The following is a 16,491-nucleotide window of genomic DNA, read 5'->3' as shown; positions in this document are numbered from 1 at the left end:
TATATATATATATATATATATATATATATATATATATATATATATATATATATATATAATTTCTTTAAAAACTAACTATACAACATTTGAAGAATATTACAGATCGTATTCGTGAAGTCACGAATTTCAAACGCGGAATGTACATATCATATCATCTAAATAGAATAAATCTTTATTTCACCGGTCAGAGAGGTGCTTATCACGCTCATGACGACTCAAAGTTGCCTGTGTCGTCGTGACTAATTGAGAGAAACATCGTTATATATTTAACTATTCGTACTTTTGCATTTTTAACGACCCATACGCTAAAATCGGGCGCCATGAGAAGCGCGAATCTAATTTTAAATCGCATAACTACGAGAGCGGATTAAAATATAATTGCACAGAATTTTTTCGCGTAAGGAGAGAGAGAGAGAGAGAGAGAGAGAGGGAGAGAGGAAATATAACTAATTTAGTTAAAGTGTAAAATACGGAAGGTCGGTACACTTTAATAAGCGCTCATTTTATGAAACTCATTAAATCTTTTGCGACTAATATCGCTTATTCAAGAGACCAAGCGTTCCATTCTTTTTCTCGCTGGTCAAATAATATTCATGAATATTCAACTTGTTTCAGACGAAGTGACTTAGTCATATGCGTTAAAGGGAAAATATTGTAAGATAGAAGAAAAATCAAGATAAAAAATACCTTCTATCACTATCCAAACAATTCTTTTATGAAAACACGTAAAATGTTAACAAAATATAACGGAAATGGTTGTATAAAATCCCTGTCTATACAATATTTTTCTTTTTTCAGATAAATTCTCTCTCTGTCGACCGAAATATTTCTCTCCCTCGATAGCACCGTTGAAACGATCCGACCAAGTCGTTCTGCGCGAAAGATACATCAGTGACGTTTACGTGTATAGAATGAAATTTCATTTACAATAGTGGGAGAGAGAGAAAGAGAGAAAGTGAGAGAGCTAATATAGATCAATATTCACACAGACACCGCTTTACTTGTGCTATAAGTACGCAGTGTGCTTACTACTGTGCTCGAGGGCGGCGAGAACATCCTGCTTTTGCCTAACGTACAATCGTCCCTTTTTCCATGGGTTCTGCAATTGAAGGGGCTTAAAGTCGTCCCTTAAACAACGTTCGCGCGCACCAATTACGGCAACTAAACAGAAGTTTGGTAGCTCGTCGGCCGTGTAGATAGGCCCCTCTTGACCCTTCAGCACCACTGCCATGTTCAACTGCTTAACAACGAGATCCACGACTTCTCGCGCCGTGGTCCTTGGTGTTACATGTAACTTCAAGCTAGTGCCAGCCGCTAAACCAGTCTCGTAGGCCGCATAAACCTGCAACGCAACATACGTGTCTCTTATGTCCTTCCGCGTCAATCGCATGTGGCTTGAACATTAGAGAGAAGAAAGATTGAACGTAAACTATCCTGCATCGATCAGCAAAATGCAATAATTTTGAATAAGGAGTGAGTGTGTCGGCGAATGCAGCCGCAAGTTAGTGAAAACACAGCTCGAATAAAATTTTGCACAAACGTCGCGACGTGTATGTGTGTTGTTAGCTACGTATAATATACAACGGTGTGTCTGGAAGACTCCAGCGAGTAAAAAACGAGAAACATTTCCCAAAACGTTTCACAGCGTTATGTCTTCCAAAGCTCCGTTCTTTTGGATAATTCATTTAGTCATTTAGCCTCGCAGTCCCATAGACACACTTTGCGCAATGGACGTATTCTCTTAAAATGAATCAGTGAATAGTCACTGATATCAGTTATAATTATAGCACTGAGCAATTTCAGTACTATACTTATAATTGCAAATCGGTGTGTATTCACTGCTTTCAATGATGTTTCACTGATTCACTTTAAGAGAGTACGCTGAGAAAATGCGAAATACGTTAAAGCCGCAACAACAGTAGTGTAGAGCACGACACTGCCACAAAAAGTCACGGATATCACTTATAATGTGTGCCTTGCTGCAAAATACTCCCCGGCCGTGACTTTTCAAACTGTCACAACGCATCGCATCGTAATCACAGGGTTTGCCCTTGTAAAAAACAGCCGTTACAGAATGTACCACAGCGACCATAGTGATGACAATCTTTTTCATGCCGCGCTAATTTTTGACACACTAAGCATAACGTTTGAAGCATAACCGAGCAGAGCAAGCGTTGAGATGTAGCGATGTGGCGGCTTACTTAATGTGTCTGCTACATCGGTTTGCACTAGGGACCAAGTGAGCTGTTTCTAATTATAATCGGGCTAGACTTGTGTTCCCTATAAGTGAAAAATATCATTTAAGAACTCTCTACGCTCGCGAATTCAGGAGAAGCATTTTTCTTTCTGCAATTCCGAGAGTGAACGCAGAGTGAGAAATCGACGAAACGTCATTTCTATTACATTTTCTCCCACATCTATCTCGATTACATCTACCATTAGACGCGCTACGCGCGTAAATCACGAAGTAGGATAAAGTCGATAGATCTACCTGAAGGATGCCCGGTAAGGGCGCCGGCATCATCGTCGCCTCTTCCTTCTCCTCGTCCGCGTCTTGCGACGCGGTGGCCATCGCCGCGACGCTCGCGGTCGGCTTGGACGTTTTCACTTTGATTGCGTGGCCAGGCTTCAAGACGCAAACGCTGGAATTCGGCGTAGTGTACTCATCGCTACTCAGCGAGTGTAGACTGTCTGAATTCGTGTTGCTGACGCTCAGCATACTCGTGGTGTTCGTCATCGCCGTGGAGACGCTGAGTAACGAGCCGCCGTACATGATCGGCTTGATGCTCAGCAACGGACTGGTGCTAGCCGACGCCGAGGTGATCGTAGCGGATCGGTTTCGCGGGCTGTGCTTGTATTTAGTTAAGATCAGCGTGTCCTCGGATTTGGAAGGCGGGAGTCGCGTGTTCTGCAGTGGTATCAGGTGATTCGCGCTACTGGTTGTCGTCAGGTTGCTCAGGTTGCTGCTGCTGCTCATCGGCGCGCACGATTTTTGCGGCTCCGAGCCTGTCGATACGTTCGACGTGTTGCTACCTTTGCGTATGTATTGTCCGCTGGGCAGCTGCTGCTCGCTCTTGCTGAACTCCGTCGTGAGAAGATTGGACGATGAGTTCGACAAATTTGGCCCTGGCCAACTGCCTCGACCAGGACTCGACTTGACGAGCTTGGGATCTCTGGGAGGTAGTTGTAGCAAGCTTCGTTTCAAGCTGTTGCTGTTGTTGCTGTTGTTGCTGTTCTTGTTCCTGTCTAGGCTGAGCAAGTGCTTCATGCATATACCGACGGTCTGCGACGCGGCCTGCGTGAATATCGATTAATGAGCAACGGGAGAGAATAATACGACGATTCAAACTTGCCTCCTAATCGTGTTCGTAATGCATCATGCGACGATACTTACGTTCAGTTGGGAAGAGCCGCGATCTCTCGCGAAGGTGATGACGTCGATCAGCCACCTGGCGCCTTTCCACACAGTGTTCACTTGCGACTGTAGATCCTGCAGCCTCGCAAGTTTGTCCTTCGCGACGCTCAGTTCTAGCGAGCTGAAAGCCTCTCTGTGATTATGCTGGGCCTGCGCCGTGTCCAGTTCGAGGATGCAGCTGAGCCGCGAGTAACGATTGATCACATCCTTCTGATACGTGTTCAAGTGCACCATCTCGAACACTTGGATCGGCAACGACAGGAGATCACCGCGCTGCAGCAGGATTTCCCGCGTGCCGGGCACGCAGCACGCGGTTTCGGCGGGCGGCACGGCGATCAAGAACGACACGTCGTGCGTCAGATCGATCACCTCGGCGTCGTACAGTCGATGCACCAGTGACTCATCCGGGCCGATCTCCATGTAATTGAATAGTCGTCGCGCGGTCGCAGCGACCAAGTCGACGAACAGCTTCTGCTGCTCCGTGCCTTGAGACTCGTTCGTCACGTTCTCCTTCTCCTCGGATTCCTTCACGGAAGACTCGGACAGGTAAATGCGCGTGACCCTCTTCAGGTAGTCCCACTCCTCCCTTGAAGCAGACGAACGTCAAGATACAAAACAGCGCAACAATCGCGGTGAAAAGGAGGAGATCACAGCGTCTCGGAACGATCAGTTTTCGCGACGTCGTTTCTCTCGCGTTTCAAGAAGCGTGTACTTACGCGGACACGTGCGGATTGTCGCGGATCTTGCAGTGCGGCAAGACGTTCGGCGATTTCGCCGGCACGACGACTTGTATGAGGTCCACGCTGCTTTGCATCTTCAAGTAGCCGAGGTACAGGCCCTTGGACAGTTTGATACCGCTGACCTGGTGATATGTCATTTGTTCTTGTATGCTGGCCATCAAGATATCGGCGACGTTGCTGTCCTCGTGCGTGATGACTTTCTTTATGACCTTGCTGAGCGGTAACCATCTGCTGTTCAGCACGGAGACCAGTTTCGGTGACTTGATGTAATTCACCGTCGAGAACACCAGAGTACCTTGGATGTCTCGGATGGGCTTATGGTACAACTGACCGAGATCTTGCGTGCACAGCGCGGCCTGCAAAGACGTGTTACCGGGAGGAGTTATCATAGAGTACTCCTTCATATATTAACCAGGAAAATACTTGAACATTTATTTGTGGTACGTAAAGTTTATTTCTGTGTAGAATAAAATTTGTACTCTGAGTAAATTTTATATTTCACAAATAAATTTTCAAGTTTTTTATTCTGTTAAAGGCCATATTCTTCAATCTTAACATCTATTTAGATTTTAGAGTCGTCATATATTTGATTTCTTTTATTCTCAGTGTACTTTAGTACGATCGAATTCGTCGAAAATGTCACGAATGAGAGAATTCAAAAGAATTCTTTGAACATTTACGTTACGTACGGCTATAAACGTACCTGCATTTGGGCAGCGGCCTGAAGCAGCTTTATCCTGAAGTGGTTGGTCGAACTGCTGTGGCTCTTTTCCATATCCTGCCGAAGGGACTTGACATCGTCCCAGGTGCAGGCGACTTTCATGAGCCAATGAAAGTCGTTGTAGATGCAGCTGGGATACGTCTCGTCGATCTCGATCACGGGTAGGAAGTCCTCGTTGGTCACCAGGACCTTGTCCTCGTGGTAGAGCAGGCACGCGAGAAACACCCCTCGCCTGAGATTCTTCTGAAACTTGCTCGTCGCCGTGAACAGCTGCTTTATCGTCGTTTTCTTCTTGTGATTCCGCCTCTGCACCGCCGGCGTCTCTTGCGTGTATTCTGGCCGTCTGATGTCGGTGAACAGAGTGTTCAGTTGCTCCAGTCGTCCCGCGAATCTCGGCACTCTGCCATCGATGTCCCTCCAACCTTCAAGTGGCAGCACGGTAAGATCGTTTGCAAGATCGAGAGCACTCGTCATACGCATCGGGACGCAATAACATACGACAGCTTGCACGATACTCACTGCTGGGTGTCACATGCGCGGGCGTTGAATTCCTAAATCTGCTGTAACCCTTCAAATTTCCGGCGGCGGCGCGAAAGTGATATCTCTGACCTTGGGTCAGACCCTCGATACGGCACTCCCTCTGCTTCATGTCCAAAACCTCCCTTTCGCCGCAAACGACTGAGAAGTCGTCGTGCAGACTCCACTGGACCTTAAACTTGGTGCAGATCGGGGAATCGTGCGAGTCTGGCTCTTGAAATCTGACCGTTACCGAGGTCGTGCCAGTAACATCGACCGCGACCAGAAAAGGCATGTCGGGTGGTCCTAACGCGAAAAAAGGAAATTCTTCAGCATCAGTGTCGAGAACATTGTTTCCTCGTGTAATAAATAATTTCGGATCTTTCCAGTAAAATAAAACTGTATTTTCATGTCGTTATAATCTTATGAAATAATGGGCGCGGATGATGGTGGTAGATCGTTGATTAAAACGATGCATCGTAAAGTTAGAACGAATATGAAAATACAGTTCCGTTTTATCGGAAAAATCCGATATTATTTGTTAATAAATAATCACAATCTAATAATTTCTTAATAGGTTCCTACTTGAACGCGCAGCTGGCACACAAATTGCCATAACGTAGGGATATTTCAGAGTTTAATGTACTGAATTAATATAGAGATGGAGAATATAATTTCACGTATATATAAATTTCATCATAATCGTGAATATAATATTATGATATGTATTATGTGCGTTTCAATGCATCGCGCAATCGAGCCGATTAATTTTGATAGGACTTAATAGTGAACTCACGTGCTTGGTCGAAGCCGAGCAACATCTTTCTGAGAGCTCTGGCCCTTCGCTCCCACAGGGCGAGTTGCTTGTCCTCCGTGCTACCGCCGCATCCTGTGAGGTTATTATGTTGCGTGGAAAAACTGGCCCTATGGCTGCTGGGTGGTTCCAATAGAGTGGTCCCACCGCTGCCGGAAGTACTGCCGCCGAGTTCTTGAACTCGGTGTTCCGCTTCCGAGAGCAACGATGCCAAGTGGCTTCCCAAAGATTCCGGGGACTTGACTGCGTTAACGAAACGTCGCGTGTGCATAATTAAAACGGAGCTGCGTATGAATAATTTAGTGGTCGAGCAGGTATGCGCGGCCAGGCCGGCGATTACATTTGAAGCGCGCGCGCGCGCTTCACGTCTACCGATCTTAATTATACGTATTCGCATTTTGATGAACGTTGATTTCGTCACAAACCGCGTATATTGTGCCGCGCGCAATTACGTCGCTAATTAGGGTATTTGCCATTGCATGCGATCGTTCACCGTAATATCGTCGCGTGTGATATCTTATAAGGCTGCACGCTCTCGTCGCGGATTAATCGAGGGTCTTGGAGCTGCAGTTATTGCAAATTAGTGATCATGATTTCACCGTGAATTAGCGAAAGCGCGCTATGACCAGGCAGTATTGCGGACAGGATTGAGCGGAAGTCTTACTGCATGTTGGCTGCAAATTACGGCACGTTAATTACGATTGGTTACGGACAACAATTATACTGTCGATTGAAAATTAACTGCGAAAATAGATGACGTAAGAACTCGTTAAAAATGAACGATGGTGTGATCGCGAGGAGATTAGTGAAAACCACGCGAGGGGCTTCCTGGTTAGAACCAATCTAACGAGGTGTCAAATCGACTTTTTGAAAACATTTGTCCTCGCGAACACAGAGAGTGTCTATCGAGTTGAAAAACTCCTGTTATCTTGCCCCGACATTTGTAAGGATTCTCCCTCGTCAGACATCTCTGAAATTAGTTCGAAAGAAATCTCTTTTTCCATCCACTCTTTTCTTTCTATCTCTGTCCCTCTCTTTCTCTTTCTCTTTCCATCTCATATTTTATTTTCGTGGAAGATTGGTGTTCTAACGATGTCGTCACTGGAGCGCTAACGAGCGTAATGGGACAAATTAAGACGCGAAAAACTTTCGCGGGGATAAACGAGGATCAAGTTGTTGGGTTGATAACGCGCGATTCTCACGCGCGATGTACTCCGTTGAGAAAAAATTTGCACCCTCGAACTTTCATATGTTTTGCCGCCCGCGAATAAATGCGGCGCGAAACTTCGCGTATTTTTGCGAATTCGGAACCCGTCGCGATCGCGACCAGCACGTAGAACACAGCGACAGGAGAGGATTTCGGCATTCATCGTGCACAGCATTCCCCGTGTTCGACTAATATGTCGAGATGAGGAGAACTTTTTTCGCTCGCGTTTACAGTTCGCGCAATTCACATAAGCGGGTAGACATATCACTGAGAGAAAGAGAGAAAGAGAGAGAGGCACGTTTAGATACCGCCAGCAGGATCATATCGCGTCTCCGCCATAGTAATTACGAGTTCGATGTATCGAGCAGAGAGACGTTATAATTAAAAACGTCGTGAAAAAGACCAACGAAAAGCGCTTCCTCCATTCCCCTCCCTTTCTCTCTCTCTCTCTCTCTCTCTCTCTCTCTCTCTCTCTCTGCACGCGCTTTATATTTATTCGGTTCTCGTCGAAACGCAATAAAGCTCGGCGGCATTTTTATTAGAGACTACGGAATTCTAATTGGAATCCCCCCTGCGGTCTGTCGATTTCTTTGGATTTTTTCGCACGCCTACCCTCGCGCGCACGCCCCGGGTTGGGGAGGGATTATTTCGCGCGGAAAATGGAAAAGCGAATTTTGCGCAGCGCGTCGGGATCAACCGGGATTCGTAACGAAGTTCGCGGTGCAAAGTTGTAATTGAATTTGATTGTACTTACATTGGTTTCCCTCCTGCGCGCCGAACGCAACCAGCATTTTTGCCAACGGCCTGTTGTTGCTGAGCACGGCGACGTCCAACGGTGACAAGCCGTCGCTGTTAACACTGAAAATGAACAGAGTGCGCGAGTTGGTACAATTGCAATTTTTCGCTTACAAACTCGGGGCTAAAGAGGCAAATTTAATCAAAACGCTTATATCTAAGTAAGACGACGGTCCTAATTATGGGTCATCTAAGATTAGGGTAACTTTTAATTATTTGCACAAAAGACAATAGGGCCTATTTTGGCCGGACAAGTGTAATGTAAGTTTCACGCGTAAGTCTAGTTTTTTGGATCGCTGAATGCGATGAAAACATTTTTATCTCTATCCGTGAGAAAATGATGAAGATTCGCCTTAAAGCTGTCGAAATAAGTCACCCTCAATAATTAATTCGGTTAATGGCGGTTTTGCTGCAAATATTTAATTGCTTGTATTATAGTTTAGGTTTTTTAATGGTTTTTTCACTGAAGACTAAGGAAATACTTGAAAATGAAACACTTCAGGAATGCCAAGTTTCCTTATAAGAAGTTTTTAAGTAGAATCTCTGGAATGGCGTGGAAGAGTCTACCATTAGCCACTTTAATATCTTTAAAACTGCACAAGGTATGCAGGCTACACATCTGATGGTACTTGAGATTCTTTGAATAAGAAAATTGGCTATCTTCCTTAATTTTCATATCGTTACGTTTATATCTCACGTTACACTTTTTGCCAAAATCGACCCATTTTATCGGCAAAACATTAAAACGAACTTGATACCAATATATAAATAACTGATATCATAATATTAAAACAAAATTATTAGGCTTTAAATCAATTTATTTTAAATTAATTATAAATGAAAATAATTAGAAACATTAATGTGTAAATCCTAGCTACTGTCAATAAAATATTACACGTCCATATAACGAGTCATACGATGCAATTTTACATTAATAACGTCCATATTCATATTGCTTTAGTCTATATAGACTATGTAGTCTATATAGATAATATACGTAGCGTAATCTATTCTAGCAGGTTCATAAATTTGAAGAGTCGATAAAGCAACTCATATCTTAGATATCGTCTTTAAATATTAAGGATATTTGTGGAGATATAACCGTAGAATATAATTGCAAAAGAACTAAGGGACGCAGAACAATTTTTTCTGTGTTTTGATTATAATGTATAATTTTTTAATCAATCTACTTTGACCCGAAATGTTAGGACTCGACTCATAATCGGGACTGTCACCTTATTCTGCTGTCAGTTTTGTTATCGTTAGGCAGTAATCAGAACGAAATAGTTCGTGCGAAACGAGTGTAACGATTTAAACGTGCTCGTACTTGTAATTTCATTTCGCGCTCTGGATCGTCGTCGTCGTTAAGATCAGAGCCGAGAAATTTGTCGTCGAATTGTCCCGCTTTTACGTGACGTCGAGAGCGTCCGAGATTCCGGTCAAATGAAAGGTTCCGTGGAAGTTTTTCGGATAACGTTTATGTAGTTACGAGAGGTCGATAAAGATTCGATAAAACACGCGTGGGGTCGCGCCGAGCTCGTTCCTGAATTATAAATCGCTGTCATGGCACCTTAGCCCGAGCCTCACACTCCGCGCCGCCCAATTCTATCTTGTGTATTTCACTTTTACGACCTTTTTTCGCCACGGCGCTCCATTAGAATGGAAAATTTTCGCTTCTGACCATCGCGTAAAAGTCGCGGCGTTAAAAAGATTCGCTCAAAAACATTTAATTACTTTCAACGCCGAGCGAGCGAGCGCGACTTCGGTGCGCAAACAAAGGTGTGGGATAAACATTAACGACATAGAAACGATCGTAATAAACGTCAGCCAAATGAGCTTTCCTCTGTACGTTAACTCTTCGCTCGTAACGGGAGTTTTCGACCGTGTTATCGCAAATGCCGCGCCTGCCACAAACAACTCCCATAACTTTTCATCTCCAACTGCCTATTGACTATTTCATACGAATTTTCTACATTAACGGTTACACATACTCTAAATTAAGTTGAAACAAATCATTTCGTGCATTTCATTAGCACAAAACAGAATGAAAACGGTTCTTCTCGAGCGTGAGTTTGCATTTATCTCTGCACACATGTTATTTTCCACATTTTCTTTGTATAACAAAATTATGTAATTACATAAGTACATAAACATAATATAAGGTCTACAAGAGCCAAGCATAAGAAAAAAGTATGTAAGAATTTATTAAAAATTATCTTTAATATACAATAATTAATTGTATTGTAAATATTTCGGTTCATGGTTCACGATTTACGTAAGACAATTAATTGTCTTGAAATCTATGTTGAAAGTTAGTTGTCTATATTGAAGACAATTTTTAATAAATTTTTTATTTTATTTCGCTTTTGATTTTTTGAGTCATCTTGATTTTTAATCTCAGAGCCTTTTACCTATATTTCTCTTGAGATATACAAAGTAACAAATTTATTTTCCATTTCGTGGCAATTGTCGATCGAATTTTTCCGGCGACATACGCCGGAATAAAATGTTTTCGCGTAAATCCATTTGCGTGCTCGTTAACACGACCAGTCGATTTGGCAGCAGAACATCGCGCGGTGTCCATATAATTCATTTATTCACGGCCAACCCCTTCGACGTAGTCGCTAACAGGAAGCTTCGCTGTATATAATATATCCCCGGGCGACAAATCGGCGACTATTGCGCGCCGGAAATAGAAGCGAACGACCATTTTCCGCAATCACCACGCGCGGTCGGCTACGAAAAACTTCCAGGAGCGTTAAAGCGCGACAAGGCACGCCTCGTCGCTTTAAAGAGACCTCTGCGATGTGCATTGCGGAAATATCCAACACATTTTCGCCCGTCGCGAACAATACGTCGCGGTCCGACGGGCTTTAGACGAGTTCCAAAGCCGACTGTGTCGAACGGTTCGAATCGAGAAACATCCATTGCGAAGATACGCACTTGTAATTTGGAGCATTTGAACGCAAACGAAGGGAAGTTACACGCTCTGCGCAAAAAACATCCAGGACAAAACGGAAGAGCGAAAATTTTTCACTATATTTGACTTGCTATATGACTTGGTTCTAATAAATGATATCACGGTGAAATCATTGTGCTCCAAAGGTGGTTTCAGACGTGCAAAAAGAGATTCAGTCAAGACAACACATTTGGATTTGCAATGCGTCTATATTTCACAAGCGTTACTCAAGTAAATCTAAAGTTACACTCTAATTTCTTTCTAATTTGTACAATATCTTGTATTCAATTTTATTTCTTATGCATTTTGTTGCACTTGTTGATGATAGAAGTGAGAACATTAAAAAGCTATAAACTGTCCGTGAAACTCAAAGTGAACCAAAATGAAAAAATGAAAATGAAAAAATATGACCTAAGTATTTTTTATATTTCTACATTTGTGCCAAATTAGAAAGAAATCGGAATGTACTTTTTGGATAGGTTTACTTGTCAGTCACCTCTACCTTCCACATATATTGATTATAGATTGAAGAAATACAGTATAGATTTCTAAGATTTGTTAGTTTTCACATTTCTAGGTAGATTTCGTAAAATTTTTGAGCATTATTAAACGCTATAATTAGTAATTTTATAATTGATAATTTTGGTTTATTTTATTTTTGTTTTCGTATTTTCTTTTTATTTTTGTATTCTCTTCATTATTCGTATAAGAGTTTTGTCCCACAAAATTAATAAGTGAATAAACAAATAAACGTTTCGTTGCGGGAGAGAAGTATGTACAATTTTTCATCTCTTCTCTTATAGTTTCTATTCGTTTTTACTTCGCTCAGTGCTTCGCGAATAGTTTTCTACTATCTCGTTGAATTCCTTTGAGAATATGGACGTGGTGGAAGAGAGAGGAGGCTGAGGAAGCTCGCGGTTCGAGCGATTATTTTTTGCGGTCTCGGCGGCCAGGATATATGCTGACCTAGATCTCGCGGGATCCCTCAAGATTCGCTCGAGTCAAATCGAATCAAGATGTTAGTTCTGCGTTGGTCGAACAATTCCTAATGGCGCGATTGACTGTTTCTATAGCGGCGCGCCTCGGAAGTTCCCGCCCGTATATTCGATTAAAGCCCTCCCTTCTAAAGTAACGTGTATCTCGAGCTGAAACGGCTTTTAGGTCGCTACGGCGGTGTGCTCTTTCGAGGGGAGACGGTGCGATCCTCGCGAGCGAAAGTCTTGCACGACAGAGACTGTCGCCGATGTGTACACACAGGGAGAACAGGGGATGAATGTTACATTCCGCCGCACGTGACTCCCATCGAGAGCTGTATGTTCAAATTAGCAAAGCGATACTTAAACGTTTAACCGATCAGCCGGAGAGATTAACGCGTCGCTCGGCTTTTTTCCTTCGACGGCGAGTCGTCGCTCTGTCGCAAGCTCTGTGCCACATCCAGCGGAACAAATAACAGATTCACCTTATTTATAGTAACAGACTCACCTATTTACGTCCACATCGGTAGACTCCAAAATCGTTCTCGCTTTATCCAGGTGACCATGTTCCACAGCCGCGAACAGAGCTGAAAGTAAAACGGCGACGATGCCGAAATTAGTTTTCATTGGTACGTCCTTGTGTTTATGTTTCATCGTACGGACAGTGAGAGAGAAAGAAAGAAAGAGAGAGATAAAGTTCGTCGCGGAAAATTCGATGTATAAACGAAAAGAAGTGGATTAAAGAGAAAGAGCGAAAAAAGGTGAATTAAAGAGAGAAATAAGGTAATATCGCGACTCCTGGATACTAACACACTGGTACCTAACTCTGGACATTCTCATGGCTTTGCTCTTTAAATACGAATATTTCCATATAATAATATAAATAAATATTTCCATATAGAATATATACATATATATGAATGCATATATATTTTTCGCGTTAAAAAGTTCAATATTCGTGTTTAAAAATCAGAACAACATTGAGAAAAAAACATTCTTGTTTATTTCACAGAAATAAATTTTCATCCCACATACAAATAAGTTTTCTGAGGTTCTTTTTCTCAATGTTGTTCTGATTTTTAAATACGAATATTTCTATAAAGAATATATACATGTATATGAATATAGACATATTTTCTGCGTTCAAAGTTTCAATATTCGTGTTTAAAAATCAGAACACTGAGAAAAAGAACACTTGAGAATATACTTGTGTGTGGGATGAAAGTTTATTTCACAGAAATAAACTTTATATCCCACAAATAAATTGTCAAGTATTTCTTCTCTTAGTGAATAAAAATATCCAAAGTTAGTCTACCAGTTATTGGTGTTCAGGTATTGACACTTTTAAGAAGAGTCAAGATACGAGAAAGAAAAAAAACACAAAATACCATGCAGATGTATGTTGAGGGATTGGGCTGAGAGAGGATTGATGTGTATCGACGACAGATTATTCAGTTGTTGGTGGGGCTGCTGTTTCTTCTTGCCGAAACCCTCCAGGAACTCCATCCCTTGCAACGAGTGTAACTCTGTGCGAACGAAAACAAATAAAGGGATAAAGCAAAATAAACAAACAGTAAGAAATAAAGTGAGGGAAGTAAAAACGCCACGAAAACCGATCAGCGGGCAAACGATCGACGTAAGATATCGAAAAATCCGAGTAAAATTGAGATGCGTCTCGCGATTAATGAAATTTCTGTGATTCATCACGAATCCGCAACTTCATTTATTATTATCAGTAAAGTCTGTCTTGTTAAGGAACATAGCAAATTGCACAGTATTTACATTTTTTACATAGCATACTTCAGTTCCTGAAACGAAAAAACAAAAATAGCGTATATAAAACGAAAAGGTAGTAAATTACTACAAAATGTGTCTCGGTTGTGAAATTCTACAGTAACTCTTTCTATAAAACCGTTTCCGTGTGTATTACGAGACGAGAAACTTCTTAAGTGCACGTGAAATGAAGGCCCATTTTAAGTCGCATGAGCTCGCATTAAGACCTCTCTCGGAAAAAATACAGCCATTAGAGAAAAGAAAAAGAAGTTTGACGAGAGACTCCGCGGATTATTTCTCCCTAGGAATACCCTGCGTGCCGTGAATGACTCGCGCATTCTACGCGAAGCGCTTTCACGACTAGAGATTTTCCCACGTGATGTTTTCCAGCATTACAATGCCTCTTGTAGCACGGCATTTTTATTTCACGCCGAGCACTCTTTCTTCCTACAACTTTCTTCAATAATTATTTATCTATTCATCACGAAGATAAGGCAGAAACGTGGAATAAAAGTAACCAACCGAAGCGTCCGTAATATCGATCGATCTCCCTCCCCTCCTTACCCACCCCCAAGTTCTTTTCTTCCCCGAAACGTCGATAAGGCGAGCTAAAGCGATAATTCGCGGCGGAAGCTCGAGCTAACTTCCTAGGAACTGCTTAATTGCGTCTGATGTGCCGCCGACTAATTAGAAACTTATTGATCCGGCGTACTTGATCCCGATGATGTCGACACGAGAACCCGCCCCCGATCGACCTGCTCATAATCCTTCGCCTCTTTCGCACGTCCTGCCTTTTCTTACCGGTCGCCATTTTGCTGCGAAAACTACCGGCGCGGCCGCTCGTCCAAAAGTTCGTGATGTTATCGACCGTCCTGATTCCGCAGGACTTGGAGGGACAGATGGAGTTGCCCCTTTTGACACTGTCGAGGGACCGCTGCTCCTGCGGGCAGTCAGCCTTCACGTTTTTCCCCGCGCACGTTTCGTGCAATGTCGCCTTGCAGTGGAACTTGGTGATCCGCGAACGATCGAATCCGCTGAAGGACTCGGCGATCCTGCGGTAGCCGCTGGTCGCGCTCGCTCGCTCCTCTCCTCCGTCACGCACTTGGCAGAGGCACCGCGAGGGATCGGTCTCGCATCTGCGACGAAACGCAGATTCTTGGTCCTCCACGTGTTCCTCGTTTTCACTCTTATCCCGCTCGTAGCTAGCTTTGCGACAACGAGGCTGATTAGTCATTGCTTTATGGGAATCCACGATGACAGTCAGTACGTTGCGGTCACTTTCGCAATCTTGCCGTTGCTCCTTGCTCCCACCCTGTTCCTCCTCTACAGCCTCTTCTCCGACCTCAAAGAGGAAACTCGAAACGGAGGAGTCCAGTGAACTATCTGGTAGAAACACTGGGTTCTCATAGGACGCTTGTTTGCCTTGTTGACACGTGTCCACCTCGCAGGACACGCGTTTCTCGTGGTGCTCCTTGCCCCGAGTGCTCTCCTGCGAGCTCTCCGTACTGTGCTTTCTGCGAAAGATACGAATGACCTTCGGTGACTTGACACTCTCGTCCTTTTCGGAGGATTTGTCCGCGTCCTTGCGACCTTTGCCCATTATCCTGTCGGCCAGGGACAATTTGTTCTTCAGGTCTTTGGCGATCTCTCGCGACTCGCGGTCGTCTTTCACCGAAGTCTTTCGAGAACGCGACAACGACGACTTGTCGGCGTGACCGACCTTGTCATCAGCGCGGGAATTCGTTTCCTGAGAATTCTTCTGCGGACTCGAGGGTCTCTCGTGCCGACGAGGCTCCTCGAGAACGCAGTGGTTGCGCTCCTTTTTCGTGGGATTCTTCGAGGTGGGCGAGAGCTCGAAGCCGACGGCCAGTCGCAGATTGGCATGATTGCGTATCTTCGACATTAGCTTCACGGACGCCCGGTAGGATCTCGACCTCTTCAAGGTCGACATCCTGCCGCCCGACGAACGTCTCGAGAGCAATTCCATCTTCGGGCTGGATGAGGAGGTTTTGCGAAATTTCATCTGGGCACGTCTCGATCGAGCAAGATCTCGCCGACGCCTGCGAGTGCCGCGACACTCCTCCTCGTGTCCTCGAACAAACGACGCGAATTCTCGCTCGTTGCGTTATCACACGCCTTATTCAAATGATCCGCGCGCCATTGTGTCGCGGGTAGTAAGGCACTTATTGTCTATTCGCTCTCTCACTCTTTGGTAGGATAAAGCTGCGAAGTCGGGGATTCCTCGCAAATCCGTAAAACGATTCTTTGGCTCGGTAAAGCTGCAAGTAGAGATCATCGACTTGATCAGCCGGTCGTCGCTGTGATCCCAACGCGACGGCACTTCTCCCTCGAATTGCACGACGGAATTTATGATTGTTATTACGTCTCGCCGGAGTTACTTAAACGCGTTCCCGAAGTGTTGATTTTCTTGATGTGATTACGAACTTATTCGCGAAGGCTTGTGGAGTTACCCAGCTTCAGTTAGCGAGGACGTTCAGTCGAGCCAACTCTCTCTTCCTTTTTCCCTCTCTCTCTCTCTCTCTCTCTCTCTCTCTCTCTCTCTCTCTCTCTCTCTCT

At 43.9% G+C, this 16,491-nt stretch overlaps 1 protein-coding gene across 9 annotated transcripts in view; it reads right to left on the bottom strand.

The window, feature by feature from the left end:
- LOC116841322 overlaps window positions 1-16,491 on the bottom strand; it is a 139,416-nt gene that overhangs the window by 2,625 nt on the left and 120,300 nt on the right. For 4 of the 9 annotated variants that reach the window (XM_032809150.1, XM_032809141.1, XM_032809165.1 and 1 more), the window contains 10 exons: window positions 13,530-13,667; window positions 12,650-12,728; window positions 8,168-8,271; window positions 6,189-6,449; window positions 5,396-5,698; window positions 4,859-5,298; window positions 4,132-4,511; window positions 3,395-4,001; window positions 2,492-3,295; window positions 9-1,342 (listed from right to left, as the gene is read on the bottom strand). In XM_032809150.1, coding sequence (XP_032665041.1) covers window positions 1,007-1,342; window positions 2,492-3,295; window positions 3,395-4,001; window positions 4,132-4,511; window positions 4,859-5,298; window positions 5,396-5,698; window positions 6,189-6,449; window positions 8,168-8,271; window positions 12,650-12,728; window positions 13,530-13,667 — 3,452 coding nt within the window. In that variant the 3' untranslated portion in view covers window positions 9-1,006. Of the gene's footprint in view, window positions 1-8; window positions 1,343-2,201; window positions 2,281-2,491; window positions 3,296-3,394; window positions 4,002-4,131; window positions 4,512-4,858; window positions 5,299-5,395; window positions 5,699-6,188; window positions 6,450-8,167; window positions 8,272-12,649; window positions 12,729-13,529; window positions 13,668-14,715; window positions 16,486-16,491 lie in introns of those variants that run through there. The other 5 variants (XR_004377538.1, XM_032809129.1, XM_032809120.1 and 2 more) reach the window with 5 other exon arrangements.

Source organism: Odontomachus brunneus, unplaced genomic scaffold, assembly GCF_010583005.1.
Source record: "Odontomachus brunneus isolate Ranch 3 - 2012 unplaced genomic scaffold, Obru_v1 Obru_scaffold_002, whole genome shotgun sequence".
Lineage (NCBI taxonomy): Eukaryota > Metazoa > Arthropoda > Insecta > Hymenoptera > Formicidae > Odontomachus > Odontomachus brunneus.
The sequence above is the reverse complement of the archived record's forward strand: the minus strand, read 5'-3'. Positions and strand labels throughout refer to the sequence as shown.